Genomic DNA, 14,408 nt, shown 5'->3' on the forward strand with positions numbered 1-14,408 from the left:
ACTGTACAATTTGTAAATAGCCGTTTGCTACCCGTATCTTATGCCTTCGGCAGTGTTGAAAGTGAAATCCAGTCATGTTAAAAGCTTTTTCTAAATCCACAAATACTGTACTCGTGGTTTCTCTTTCTTTAACCTACGTTCCGAGGTAAGATCAGTACTGCTCCTCGTATTCCTGCACTTTTTCCATAAATCAAACAGGTCTCACACGAGATCGGATTCTTCGAATTGTTCCATTCTTTCGTGGTAATTCGTGTCGGTATTTTAAAATCATTATTTATTAAACTGAAATTTGGTAATACTTACAATTGTCAGCCTGCCTCGTCAGAACAGGAATCATTACGTTCTTACCGAAGTCTGAGGTTATTTCGCATGTGTTATGATAAAATAATTGTATATTATATGTAAAAATTATTACACCACACCACTTGAACCACAAGACTTCATGTGATTTCAGCCACTGGAAGTTAAGGGTGATGATATTACCCACGTGTGTTATCCATGGAAGAACATGGAACCAAATTTATCGTTACAGAACACGTATTGTCCCGACTTTCATTTCTTAAACGTGTGTAAATGAAAGGCGTTAATGTTCTAAATATGTTATATGCCTTAATAAGTGATCACTGTTTAACGTACATTTTCAGTACTCTTTATGTGGCCATAATTCAAATATTTTCTCCATTTCTTGAGACATAAGTTATGTGAATTAAGGAGCACATCGTGCTTAAAAAGAAAACAAGTAAACTAAGAAAGAGCCAGGAGAAAGAAAGAAAAGTAAGTTAAAGAGAGCGTAATCATACCTTCATAAAACTAAGGTAAGCCAGTTAGATTAGATTAGTACTTGTTCCATAGATCATGAATACGACACTTCGTAATGATGTGGAACGTGTCCGGTTAATAAAAGGTTGTCTATACAAGATACTACATTACACAAAATATTACATGACACTTAATATTTTTAATTTTTTTGTGGGGGTTGGGGAAATTACCCACTTATTATATCCAAAAATTCATCTAATGAGTAGAAGGAGTGGCTATTAAGAAATTCCTTTAATTTCCTTTTGAATGCTCTATGGCTATCTGTCAGATTTTTGATGCTATTAGGTAAGTGACCAAAGACTTTCGTCGCAGCATAATTTACCCCCTTCTGCGCCCCTTCTGAGCCAAAGTTAGATTTAACCTTGAGTAGTGAAGATCATCCTTCCTCCTAGTGTTGAAGCCATGTACACTGCTATTATTTTTGAATTCGTTCGGATTGTTAATAACAAATTTCATAAGTGAATATATATATTGTGAGGCTACAGTGAAGATCTCTAGCTCTTTAAATAAGTGTCTGCAGGATGATGTTGGATGAGCTTCAGCAGGACGATTTTGCCACTCAGGTTTGTGGATGACTCTGCCACCAGGCTGTCGCCATAGACTAGCTGTGCGAGAGGAAGCTGATTCAGTGGTTAAATGGAGCCAGTTAACATTTTAAAGTGCGTCACGTTTGATTACCCAACACTGTTTCGTGGCCGTGATGGAGGTCGGTCTTATCGCAGTTGTCGTGAGAATTGTTGCTAGGTCGCAGCATATGGGGCTCTATGTCTTACATGAAGAGCAGTTCGAAGGAAATAGAAGGAACGTAAGTTGACTGTACAACGTCTCATCGTTACCTACATCATTAAAGCAGGATGCTTCTTTATCTGTTGGTTTCTAGCTGAATCTTCATTGCAGTCACATTTTCTGAAATTCGAGTGATGCTATATGATACTGTTTGTGAATCTCTCTCAAATTGGGAACAGATGGAGAACTATTTACATCTACAAATCTCCACTGTATTAGTTCATGTTTCGAACAAGATAACAAATTCCACCTTGTCTCATTCCTTTGTCGCCGATAAGTAAAGTGCTGTGCAATCGCAATGAGGATAAGCTCAGACCCAAGGTGAGATCCCCTTGCCATAGTGAGCCATGTTGAAACTACAGATCTGAGCAAAGTGTCAAGTACTATAAAGTCTTCAGTAATCTTGTTAATTCAGTTTTTACAGCTCCATTTTACGGAAACAGAAGTTACCACGTTGCAAAAGTCATGAAGTCATGTTTATGCTGTAGACCAACAATGAAAAATGAAGTACATGAAAAGAATGTACATGACATCAGAAATCATGAATCCAAAAATCCTTGTTTTCTCAATATTTACATAAATCCCTGCATGATAGGAGAAAGAGAAATGACAACGCCATGAAGAACATTTCCAATATATTTCATTGCTAACACTTTGTTAAAGCTGTCGCAGTTCAACATTTGTTCACTAAAGCAGAAAGTGCATTTGTTGTGATGAAATTGTTGCACTTGACCGCAGGTTTCTAGAATATGGAAGACAATTTCGGAAGGATCCCAAAGCGGGAACGCGACCTTTCATTCTCAACAGGTTTGTAATACGTGAACTTCTCAGGCGGAACCACAGATATAATTAAGTGAAGCTAGCACCATCGAAATAATAACGTACTAAAAACATGTTTCCACACTTCCGCATGTACACCCTTATCGTAAGATGTTCGTTTTGATGTACATTGTCTTTATGTGTATGTAAAAGTAAGTTTTCCATACCGTGTACTGGATGTTTTAATCATTTTCTCAAGCAACATACGAGTCTGAAATATGTGAAGTGAGAAATAATTCTTAATAACGTATGCTTTCAATGGTAGAGAATTATACTTTCAATTTAACAACATTAACTCCTTCTTGCTACAAAAAGGAAATTTTACCGCCAGGGTGAGAAACAAAGACGATATCAAAATGCGCTGCGTAAATATTTATTTATCAGAAGTACAGCATTAACAGACCACTTTCTGAAATTTAGACTTGTCCACTTCAGTGTGATTACCGACAACTTCCCATATCAGTTCCATCAATTCGTCGCTGGGTTCTTTGACAGTTGTGAAGATTTGTGCCACTTCTGCAACAGAAACGGTCGCTTTATGCAATTTTGAACTGGCGAACTGTCAGACAGGATTAAACATGTCGTGTATCCTTACAGAATAATCGGATGTGGCATATTGTCGTACATTTCCCTACAACTACTAATTTGAAGAATACTCATTCAGACTGATGTCACTGGCAGGTTTACCTGACTACAATAATACAATAATGTTCTCCAACATCTCAGTTAAATTGTCCCATGGCAGTACATTCGTAGAAATAATAAATCACTAACTGAAAAAAGTCTGAAAGGTAAAAAATAGAAATTAAAGTTTAACATTTCGTTGACGACAAAGTTGTTAGAGATATAGCATAATTTCTGATTGGAGAAGAATTGGAAAGATAAACGGCAGAGTATGTTTCAAACAAGTTATTCCGGAATTTGCTTTAAGACGTTTAGGGAGATCTGAATGTCCGAAGTATGAATGGTTGGTCGGTGATTTGAACCAGAGTGCCCCCTAATGAGTATCCAGTGTGTTTCCACCGCTTCATTCTGTCAGTGAAGCTAGTTTACAGATCAATACCGAAAGTGAGGTGGAAGTATTAACAGAATCATGTGACAAAAGACGTTTCCTACCAAAATAGAGTTACTATTGTACTAAGTTCGAACGAGAAGAACTTCAGTATCCAAGGAAAAGGCTAGAATATTGGTCTCATTATGGGATAGATATATATTCAAGGATTTTTACGACTGTACGCGTCTCGGTGGATTGAGAAAACTATGTTGTAAAAGGAAAGACATTTCTAACGCAAGATCTGAGTGGTGAGACGAACAATGAATACCTCGGGTAGACCTGTGGGAGCGTTAGTGTCGGTTATTTCAGATTTCCCATGTCTGTCCCGTTTTGGTGTACATGTGACTTGTAATGTCGGTAAGGATAGCGAGTGTTTCGGACGTTGAAGGCGTTTGTTGTTGTGGCTAGCTTAATACTCTCACAAAGTATGAAATGGAAAGACAAACTTAATTTCCATAGCAGACATCGACAATGAAAAACAATCGTCATTGCTCCTTCATGACGCACAAAATACTTCAGAATTCGTTAGTAGAAGAAGATGACAGAGACTAACCATATCCCAGAAAACAGTAGTGGTCAATGACGAAGTCCTTGTGCGAGTACACTACGTTATATGGTCCGCTCAGTATAGAGTTCCCTGGAAAGAGAAAAAAGTATGTAACAATTTATGCACATGTCTACAAATCGTGCCAATTAGAAGTACTGTTTGCTACAATGTCTAGGTCTAGTTGCTCCAGAGTAATAACATTAAACAACGCGTGTATTCTCTTACACCAAAAAACATAAAAAGGCCTCTATGCTTCTATCGGAAAACTATCTAACGTTTATGAAAGTGCGAGTTTCACTTACATACGCCTTCGTAGACCTTATCCATCTTGTTTCCAGTGAATGTTACAAGGCTGTTGAGGGGAAAGCTGAAAAAAGAGAATATTACCAGTAAGTTCAAATGTTTATGCCATGCCCATGTGTAATATACTGACATTCTCTATAGTAGAATATAAAAATGTTTCTAGGGCGCAGTCTTTTTGTTGAAATCGGCTCTAACATTCTCCAATATCCTTCAAGACAGTGCTGCACTAAAGCCGTGTTGCATTTCTTTTTTGTGATTCATTATATTGTGTTTATGAACTTAGGAAGCGAATCTACAATCATGTGAGGTGTAGTCTTCACGGCGTGGCAGCGCCATTGCGATTATCAGGTACTAAATAGTGGCTTAGTACAGTGCCGCATCATGTAAGATAATGAATGTGAACACGATACAGTTCTGACATAACTTCGTGACAGCTTAAAATTGCACACTGGACCGGAGCAGAAATCCGAAATCTTGTCCTTTGCAAATAATTCTCTAACGATAGAGCTGCCAATATTTTTTATGCAAACTTCACTGAAGCCGTCGCAACATACCACGCTTGCGTTGCGTACCTGGAGGACGGATAACGCTGTCCTGCATTCAATTTTGCTCTCCTTCTAATTTCAGAAATGTGTTCACTCCATCACAGAGTAATTCCAACGTACATTCAGACGTCGCCTGCTATCTCTATGAATGATGTTCTTAGTTACGTATGTTGGTTCACTTAAGTACTATACATATCGCCTGTACAAGTTGTAAGTTTGAAAAAAAAAACAGAAAAATGGACCCTATTTTGGTGGTATCTTTATCTGTATAACATCATGATTCCTGCATAAATGTGATCCACATAGAGTATGCTTCTCAATCTTCAACCGTTGTCAGATGCCGGCGATTCGTTCGCAGTTTAAATCATGTTAAGTAAATACAAAACAATAAGGAAAGGAAAGTATTACAAAGTAAGCACGTACGCAAATAAAACACTACAAGAATGTAGATACTGTACTAGCAATGTTTACAATCGTCCTACTTATTATCATCTCGCATTTAATATTCGGTTGAAGTCATGTACGGTTGAAGTCATAGAATATGTGTTCTTTTTTTTTTCCAAAACACATCTACATTAGAGTTGCTGTAAACATTGATAATTCCGGAAAAGACCAGTTCCGTCTCTCAAGGCTGCGTACATTTCGGAACATTTTTGGAAGAATTTCGCAGTCAGTGGAAGAAAAAATGCCTCTGAACACTATGGGACTTAGCATCTGAGGTCATCAGTCCCCTAGAACTTAGAACTATTTAAACCTAACTATCCTAAGGACATCACACGCATCCATGCCCGAGGCAGGATTCGAACCTGCGACCGTAGCGGTCACGCGGTTCCAGACTGAAGCGCCTAGAACCGCACGGCCACACCGGCCGGCAGTCAATGGAAGGAGTAGGCCGCGTAGCAATGTACACTTCATAAGTCATACGTGACAACCATTCTCTGACCAGAACTGCTTACAGCACCAGCTGCTCCATACGAACATGATGACAAGAGCTGACAAACAGAAAACCTATTTCTATGCGATGCGCTTTTGAATGGTCTGCCTCACTTTCATTATTTGTTGTTTAACTTTCAAATAGCAACTTATTTCTTATATTTTCCATACACTGAGAGTGTTCCACCGTAAATTCAAGCGCCGACAGGCCGGTCGGGGACGTTAGAGCAGAGAGGGCTGTGAAGAAGGCGTCAGCCAAATGCACCCGGTTCGATCCCTCTCTCGGACGACAACGTGACGGCAGCGACCTCTACGCAAATCGAACATAAGCGCTGCACCCGACTGGTCACGGCCCAGTTCTGTGAGTTCTACGAGAAGCGTCAAGACCAGCAACGTGGATAGAAGCATTCACTGTACTAACTGTATATACTGAAGAGATTTCTTGTTTGTTTGTCGTGCTTTACTCGCGACACATCTGTAATTCTCAAAGTTAAGTACTACCATTGGTTTTCTGTGAATAAAAATCATTAATACGATTTTCTTGAGTTGTCTAGTGTTGGCTGGCTATCTGAGAAACAGATTTCCTAGGCACCCGTCATTTGAGGAGTAGGCAGGATACAACAGAGAGAACTAGAAATCTAAATACCCAGACTGAAGCCCACTGGCAGATTAAAACTGTTAATAAACAAACTAACACCTCCTGGTAGTTTAAAACCGGTAATACACAGACTGCACTAGACAAGAGGTACTGGAAGAAAAAATGGTTCAAATGGCTCTGAGCGCTATGGGACTTAACAGCTATGGTCATCAGAGCCCTAGAACTTAGAACTACTTAAACGTAACTAACCTAAGGGCAGCCCACAACACCCAGTCATCAGGAGGCAGAGAAAATCCCGGCCTCGCCGGGAATCGAACCCGGGCGTGGGAAGCGAGAACGCTACGGCACGACCACGAGCTGCGGACCGGTACTGGAATATTTGCGAACTATTTTAATACCAATACATGTATCAATTTACATTGCTCTCAGTAGAATGCGTTACGTTCAGACAGTAACGAGTATAACTTTCTTAAAACAAGAAAATTATCACTCATTTACTCGGTCCATCAGAATCTAACCATTGTAATCACTTGACATGTGCCAGCTAACATTAAGCAGGTTAGTGTAGTAACTTACAGAGGCGCCTTGCTGAAGTTCCCAGTAAGGTACATCTCGGTGTCGCTCTCTCCAGGCGACTGGAAGTAGGTGACACAGCCCAGGTCAAACAGGCCGGGTACCTTGTACTGGTACTGCTGATACCACGGTTTCTCCTCCTGTGGATCCAAAACAGAGCTTGTAAGTACAGTATTCAAAGCTTGTGACACTAACTACTCTAGTGTGCAAAGTGGACGTTTTAAACGATGATCAAGTGAAACTATACGGGCTTAAAATGAAAGAAGAAATTTTTCTTGCAAAAAGTTCAGTGGAACGAAATACTAACTCAACGGACGAACACATGGAAGGATTTATCTACGCCAGTACAACTGAAGTAGACATATATGCAATATCACAGCAAGTAATTGAGGTATACTTTGTACTTATGTCATATATATAAGATCTTAACTGCCCCCAGGGGCTCAGCATTCATTTGCTGGGTACGGGCTTGACGACCCCGGGGTTCCTGAGCTGGGGACTGGTAAGCGCCGCCAGTCCCCTGTCACCGTAAGCTCTGAGCATACTTCAGCGACCACCGTGCGGCGCGGCGGTGGAACGTTGTGTGTCTCGGGGAATGGGGATCTTGGCTTGACCGCCCGGGTCGCGAGGATGGAATACACCTCTATAAAAAACCCCTCAATCTCAAGGTGTGCTGCGCGCCGATGAGATGCATGGCTGTTGAGGTGGAACAGTCGTTAGCGGGCGACCTCTGGGGAGTCTGCCGCACCTCAGTTGTATAAGGCTTACCTAGGCACGCGGGGCTCTGTCTAGGTGGACTCCTAGTTCCCTAGCTGCTCGTGGGACCGAGATGGAACCCTCGAACTTTTCTTCTTCTCCCCCCAGCGGAAAGGGTGGGCCGCTGGTAGGTTCTAACACCCAATCTCACAAGAGGGCTCGTGTAGCCAGTCCTCCTGATTCAGGTAGTAGTAGTAACAGAACGCATGCTGCTTCGCAGAATGTGTTTCTTATAATTAAAAGAAAAGATGGGAGTTTCGACAAAGTTTCGCCATTTTACATCCAGAAAGGCTTAGAAGGTATTGCTGGTACATTAAAATCTGTAAAGCGCTTGCGAAATGGCACCTTGTTGGTTGAAACATCTAACTTCCAGCAAGTCCAGAACCTTCAGAAGGCACAATTTCTTGGGGAGTTTGCGATTGAGACTGAATTTCACAACACCTTGAACTACAGCAAGGGTGTTGTGACTTGCCGAGATCTCGTTGATATTCCCCTAGACGAACTGAAGGCTGAATGGTCCCGGGAAGGAATTGTCGACGTGCAACACGTTCTGAAACGGGTGGATGGTGCTCTCCTGAAATCTGACTCGTTCATCCTTACGTTTAACAGCACCAAATTGCCCGAGCATGTGAAGGCAGGTTTCCTACGTCTCACTGTACGGCCTTATTACCCCAACCCCATGCGGTGTTTTAAGTGCCAACGCTTTGGACACACTACTCTCGGCTGTAAAGGGGAAGCCACTTGCGGGAACTGTGGTAAAGCCGCCCATGAGGGAGTTGGTTGCTCCTCTCCTCCCAAGTGTGTCAACTGCTCTGGGGATCACCCTGTGTGGAGTAGGGAATGTAGAGTTTTCCTTGAGGAACGGAAGATCCAGGAACTTAAAACCACCAAACGCATCCCGTACGGTGAGGCAAAGAAAATTTACAAGTCCCTGCAGCCGCCCACGTTCGCTGCTTCCTTTTCTTCTGTTCTGAAACAGCCAGTCTTGAAAACTGATACCGCTACACAAACGGAGGTTGCTACTGTCAGCACTAGCACCTGCGTTTGTCAATGTACGTGTGCTGCTGCTGTTCCTGTGAAGCCTGCTGCTCCTCCCCGGCCTTCTGACCAGGCCGTGGTAGCTGACGTCATGGAACTTCCTGCCCCTTCCCAGGTCCAGTCTTGTGCAATGCCCAGCGCTGCTACACCCCCTACTGCTTCTGAGGTTTTGGCTCCACTGCCACCTCTGCCAGGAAATCGAAGCCAAACCAAAGGTGAAGACTCGACCGCTCAAGGAGACTGAAGTTCTACAGTCTGCTGATGTTGATGTCATTCTTTCTGACGTCTCTCTCGACTCCTCTTCAGAGGCGATGGAGGTTGATGTCAGACTGGGGCAATCATCTCGCCCCAAACCTGAGCCTCCACCTGTTGTGGGCTCTCCTCCCCGACAGAAAGTGAGACTGAAGGTCCTCCCACCCTGATCGATGGCTCCCATTATACAGTGGAACATGAATGGATTCCGGGCACATGTGGAGGAACTGCACCTCCTAGCACGGCAACGCCTCCTGTGCTTGTGTTTACAGGAAACACATCTAAAACCATCTGATGCTCCTGTACTCAGGGGCTATACGTTGTATCGCAAAGATGACCTGACTGGAGACAGAGCCAAAGGCGGAGTCGCCGTGTTTGTCAATAATGACCACCACTCCTCTGCTCTCCCCCTGGATACTGACCTTCAAGCAGTTGCAGTTGCAATTCATTCCCGTCGAAGGCTTACTGTTTGCTCCCTTTATTTACCCCCTCTGGATGCAATGACCTTAGACGCTCTCACAGATCTTATCGACCAACTCCCCCGCCCCTTTCTCCTCCTGGGAGACTTCAATGCCCATCATGTCCTGTGGGGCTCCACTTCTCTTTGCACTCGAGGTCGAATTTTGGAGAGCCTCCTAACATCTCAAGTGTTGTGCATCCTCAACACAGGTACTCCAACTCATTTCTCTGCCGCTACTGGGTCATTCTCAGCCATTGACCTATCTTTCTGCTCTCCCGCCCTCACCGACTCTGTTCACTGGGAGGTCATTGACGACCTTCATTCCAGCGATCACTTCCCCATCCTCATTCATCTCCTGGATGGTGTATTGCTGGAGCAGAGGCCGGCATCGTGGATGGTTGGAAGGGCTAACTGGCCTCTGTTCACTCGATTGGCTGTCTTTGAACGCCACAACAGCGTACAGGCATGGGTGGATCACATCACACTTGTGATCCATCATGCTGCTGACCTGTCCATACCACAGTCTTCTGGCCCTCCTAAGCGGCGTCTTGTGCCTTGGTGGACGGATGAGTGCCGTTCAGCCATCCGGGACAGGCGTGCGGCTCTTCGCCGATTTAAATGCCGCCCAACAGCAGTCAATCTTACCGCCTTTCGCATCGCGAGAGCCAGGGCACGCCGTGTCATTAAAGAGAGCAAGGAAAGGTCATGGCAGGAGTTCCTGGACTCCATCAACCGTTCCACTTGTTCCACAAAAGTATGGGAAGCCATCCGGAGGATTTCCGGTAAACGTAGCCGTCCACCAATAGCTGCAGTCCTGAACCAGGGATGCCTCCAAACGACACCCAGAGCCATTGCTCAGACGCTGGCAGAGCATTTTGCACAAAGTACTGCCACTGCAACCCAGGATCCAGCATTTCGTCGCTACCGTGCGACTGTCGAACGAGCGAAGTTGGACTTTCGGTCGAACAATTCTGAGGCCTACAACTCCCCTTTCTCCATGTGGGAACTTGAATCGGCACTTACTGCGGCTTCTGACACCGCACCAGGTTACGACCGCATCCGGTACTCCATGCTTCGCCATCTGCCAGCGGCGTCAAAGGAAATCCTCCTCGAATGTTTTAATCTCATATGGCGGACAGGAGTTTTCCCCACCTCGTGGAGGGAGGCAATCCTCATCCCTCTCCTCAAACCAGGAAAGGACCGCACATGTCCCAGTAGTTATCGTGGTACTGCCTTGACGAGCTGTGTCGGAAAGACCCTGTAACGAATGGTTAACCGTCGTCTGGTCTGGCTGCTAGAGACCAGGCAGCTGCTTAGCCGCTTTCAGTGTGGATTCCGAAAATTTCGGTCCACAGTCGACAACCTTACACTACTCGAGGCGGCTATTCAGCAGGCTTTCCTCCGTCAGCATCACTGTATCGGTATCTTCTTTGATATCAGCAAGGCATATGATACTACTTGGAGACACTGTATTCTTGCACAACTGCATCAATGGGGCTTTCGTGGCCGCCTCCCCATTTTCATTCGGTCTTTCCTGTCTCAGCGGTTTTTTCGGACCCGCGTTGGTAACACACTGTCTGATCGCTTTGAGCAGGAGAACGGTGTCCCCCAGGGCAGTGTTTTAAGCGTTACCCTCTTTGCCATAGCCATCAACAGTATAACGTCTACAGTGAGGAGTCCAGTACAGTGCTCCTTGTTTGTGGACGACTTTGCTGTTTTCTGTTCCTCCTCCAGTGTTGCAACCGTGAGCCGTCAGTTGCAGCTCACAGTGCGGCGGTTGGAGGAGTGGGCTGCAAAGACAGGTTTTCGGTTTTCTGCCGATAAGTGTGTTTGTGTTCATTTTAATCGTTCTCGTCGTCTTTTTACTTTGCCTGCCTTGCATATGGGGGATGCTGTCCTACATTTTAGAGACGCAGTGCGGTTTCTGGGACTCATTTTTGACTCCAGGTTGTCATGGCTGCCACACCTACGTGACTTGAAAGCCAGATCCCTGAAGGCACTGGACATCCTCAAGTGCCTCAGCCACAGGTCTTGGGGTGCGGACAGGGCGCGTCTCCTTCAGTTTTATCGGGCTTTTGTGCGTTCACGGCTGGACTATGGGTGCACAGTATATGGGTCAGCGAGGCAGTCTTATTTGCGGATCCTTGACGCTGTCCACCATGCTGGGATTCGACTGGCCACGGGTGCTTATCGGACCAGTCCCGTACCCAGCCTCTGTGCTGAGTCTGGCGAACCGCCACTTACCATCCGGCGGCAGCTCCTTCTGGTGCGCCAGGCTTGTAAGTTTCTTGCGGCTCCCAGCTCGCCTGCTCACCGCCTTGTTGCCCATCCACCTCTGGACCGCCTTTTTTCCCACCGTCCCCGGGCTACGTTGCCATTTGGGATCCGTGTGCAACGTGTTCTAGAGTCTCTCGGTGTGGAGTCTGTACAACCCCAAATCCAGGGTTTTAACCGCCTGCCACCCTGGTTACTGAAGAGGCCCAGAGTGATTTTAGATTTATTGCAGTACAAGAGAGGTTGCACTCCTGCCACCGTTTTTCATGCAGCATTTTCTGCTGTTTTATCTGAGCACCACGACTATGTAGCGGTTTTTACGGATGGGTCGAAACAAGGGGATTTCGTCGGCTGCTCAGTTGTTTTTCCGGATCGTGTCCTTAAGGTCCGACTGCCTCCGCCTTTCACGGTCTTTGATGCAGAATTGTCTGCGATCTTGCGGGCGCTGGAGCAGATGAGACATTCTTCCTCTCCTAAATTTCTTGTCTGTTCCGATTCCCTCAGTGCCCTTCAATCATTGCACCATTTGTATCCGGCAGTTAAAGTAGTCCAGACCATCCAGGATGCCCTCCTCTGACTACAGCGACTGGGGAAGGTTGTAGCTTTCTGCTGGGTTCCGGGGCATGTTGGCATTGCTGGGAATGAAAGGGCAGATCTCGCAGCCAAGGAAGCGTGTCTCGCCCCACAAGTATCTCAGTGTGCTATCCCCGTGAACGCACTCACCTCGCTGTTGAGCTCCCGAGTCATGTGTCGGTGGGAGGACGAGTGGCTGGAAGTGACTGACAATAAGCTCCGTCTAGTCAAGCCCACAACGCGTGTGTGGTGTACTTCTTTTCAGCCCCATCGACGGGACGAGGTTCTCCTCACTCGGCTTCGAATAGGCCACAACCCTATGACGCATGGCTTCCTGCTCCGGCGAGAGGACCCTCCAATGTGTGGTGCTTGCGGCGTCCAGGTCACTGTGCGCCACGTTTTATTGGATTGCGTTTTATTTTCTGACCAGCGGGCCGCGGCTGACTTGCCAGCGGACCTGCCAACTCTTTTAGGCAACACTCGGACGAATGTGGTTAAAGTTTTAAAGTTCTGTGCCATGTCAAATGTTTTTACAAAGATTTTAGGGAGGGGATTTTAACTTGTTTCCTGTGTGACAAGCTCGCCCATATTATATGTAAGTGGCCAGACAATGACGATTTCCTGTGTCATTCTTGTTGCTATGTTATCCCTTACCTTAGGTTTTACCTTCTCAGGTCGTATTTTCCCTCTTTTCCTGCTTTCTTTGAGTGTGTTTTTCAGTTTTATTAGGTCTCTCCACATTCGTTCCTTTTACTGTGTGTCAGGGCGCTGATGACCTCGATGTTGAGCGCCCATAAACCCCAACACACACACACACACACACACAAGATCTTAACTTCAGTAAGATATTGCTGCCCACTCAGGAAATTCCTTACGGTTTTAAGGAGTTCTGTTCGAAATTATCTTTCTAAGAAGACGGATCGCGTGACGCTAATTTACTGTAACTACTTTTCTACTCTCTTACATAAACTATGTATCTTATTTCCTACTGTCATAAAGACATTTAAGAACTGCTTCTAACATTGTTTGAAGTAACCACGAATACATTTTATGTAGGTTTGTATGCTACCTCTCCTCTACTGCTGCTAACTTACGGTAGTCACGTAGAACTTCTCCGTGGAGGCAGCTGGCAGCATACAGCCCACACTTTCTGTGGAAGCACCCTCCGCCAGCAAAGGCAGCACCAGGAGCAGCAGTGAAAACATCTGTCGGCAAAAACAACGCTCACTCTTTATAGAAACGAGTGGAATTTAAGATATGCAGCTACCTCTACACAACCCACAAAGCCTTCAAAGATCACAGGCGAGATTTTCATATGCTCTCGCTCACTATGTGAAAACTATTAGTCCTATGGAAGAACTGAACAGGGCATTTTTGTAGGAAATTTAATGTATACAAATTTTGTTCTGGGATACGCTTCCGCTGGAAGACACATTTTTCGAGTTACGTAAGAAAAATGCATATGTACCTCAATTTTCTGCGTATTTCCCGAAAAAAATCGGAAACTACGGCCTCTAGGACTAATAGTCTGGACATAGCGGACGATAGAATATGGAAATTGGCATGTGGTATTTGAAGACGTTACAGGTTACATAAAACCCATAGGTAGGGGCAGCTGACTCATCCCAATTACGTCGTAATGTTAGTGTGTGTTATTACTTCGAGCAGTTAGTTCATGAGCCCAAACGAATAGTAAACGGTTGTGAAAACATACTTGACCTCTTAGCAACAAATAATCCGGAATTAATAAGGAGCATCAAAACCGATTCAGAGATTAGTGAACACAGGGTTGTCGTAGCGAGATTGAAAATTGTTTATATTTTATTTATTTATTTATTTATTGTTCCGTGGGACCACATTAAGGAGAAGTCTCCATGGTCATGGAACGAGTCAATACATTAAACTAAAGCACGATTGTAGAAACAGATAAAATGAACTACAAAAACATATTCAGGCGACAAGTCGTAAGTTTAAATAAAGAAAATCAACAATGTAACACTGGAATTTGCTTAATTTTTTAGCTCTTGCAGGAGATCCTCGACAGATTAGAAGGAGTGAGCCATGAGGAAACTTCTCAG

The 14,408-nt window shown here is 44.7% G+C and overlaps 1 protein-coding gene across 1 annotated transcript; it reads right to left on the reverse strand.

Moving 5' to 3' along the window:
• Positions 1 to 4,026: 4,026 nt before the first annotated feature.
• Positions 4,027 to 13,556, reverse strand: LOC124623097. The gene is made up of 4 exons (XM_047148887.1): positions 13,425 to 13,556; positions 6,981 to 7,117; positions 4,328 to 4,392; positions 4,027 to 4,115 (listed from the first exon to the last, which is right to left on the reverse strand). The coding sequence occupies exons 1-4, from the start codon at positions 13,533 to 13,535 to the stop codon at positions 4,027 to 4,029; spliced, it is 402 nt and encodes a 133-aa protein (XP_047004843.1). The 5' UTR covers positions 13,536 to 13,556.
• Between the last annotated feature and the right edge of the window lie 852 nt (positions 13,557 to 14,408).

The sequence above is a fragment of the Schistocerca americana genome, chromosome 7 (genome assembly GCF_021461395.2).
Source record: "Schistocerca americana isolate TAMUIC-IGC-003095 chromosome 7, iqSchAmer2.1, whole genome shotgun sequence".
Classification (NCBI taxonomy): domain Eukaryota; kingdom Metazoa; phylum Arthropoda; class Insecta; order Orthoptera; family Acrididae; genus Schistocerca; species Schistocerca americana.

What these genes read in the sequence shown, in the direction of transcription:
- LOC124623097 (XM_047148887.1), bottom strand. Translation starts at nt 13,535, where the DNA reads ATGTTTTCACTGCTGCTCCTGGTGCTGCCTTTGCTGGCGGAGGGTGCT. An exon ending in AGAAGTTCTACGTGACTACC is followed by an intron (nt 7,118 to 13,424) that starts GTAAGTTAGCAG and finishes TTGGATCCACAG; the next exon opens with GAGGAGAAACCGTGGTATCA. An exon ending in AACTTCAGCAAGGCGCCTCT is followed by an intron (nt 4,393 to 6,980) that starts GTAAGTTACTAC and finishes CTCTTTTTTCAG; the next exon opens with CTTTCCCCTCAACAGCCTTG.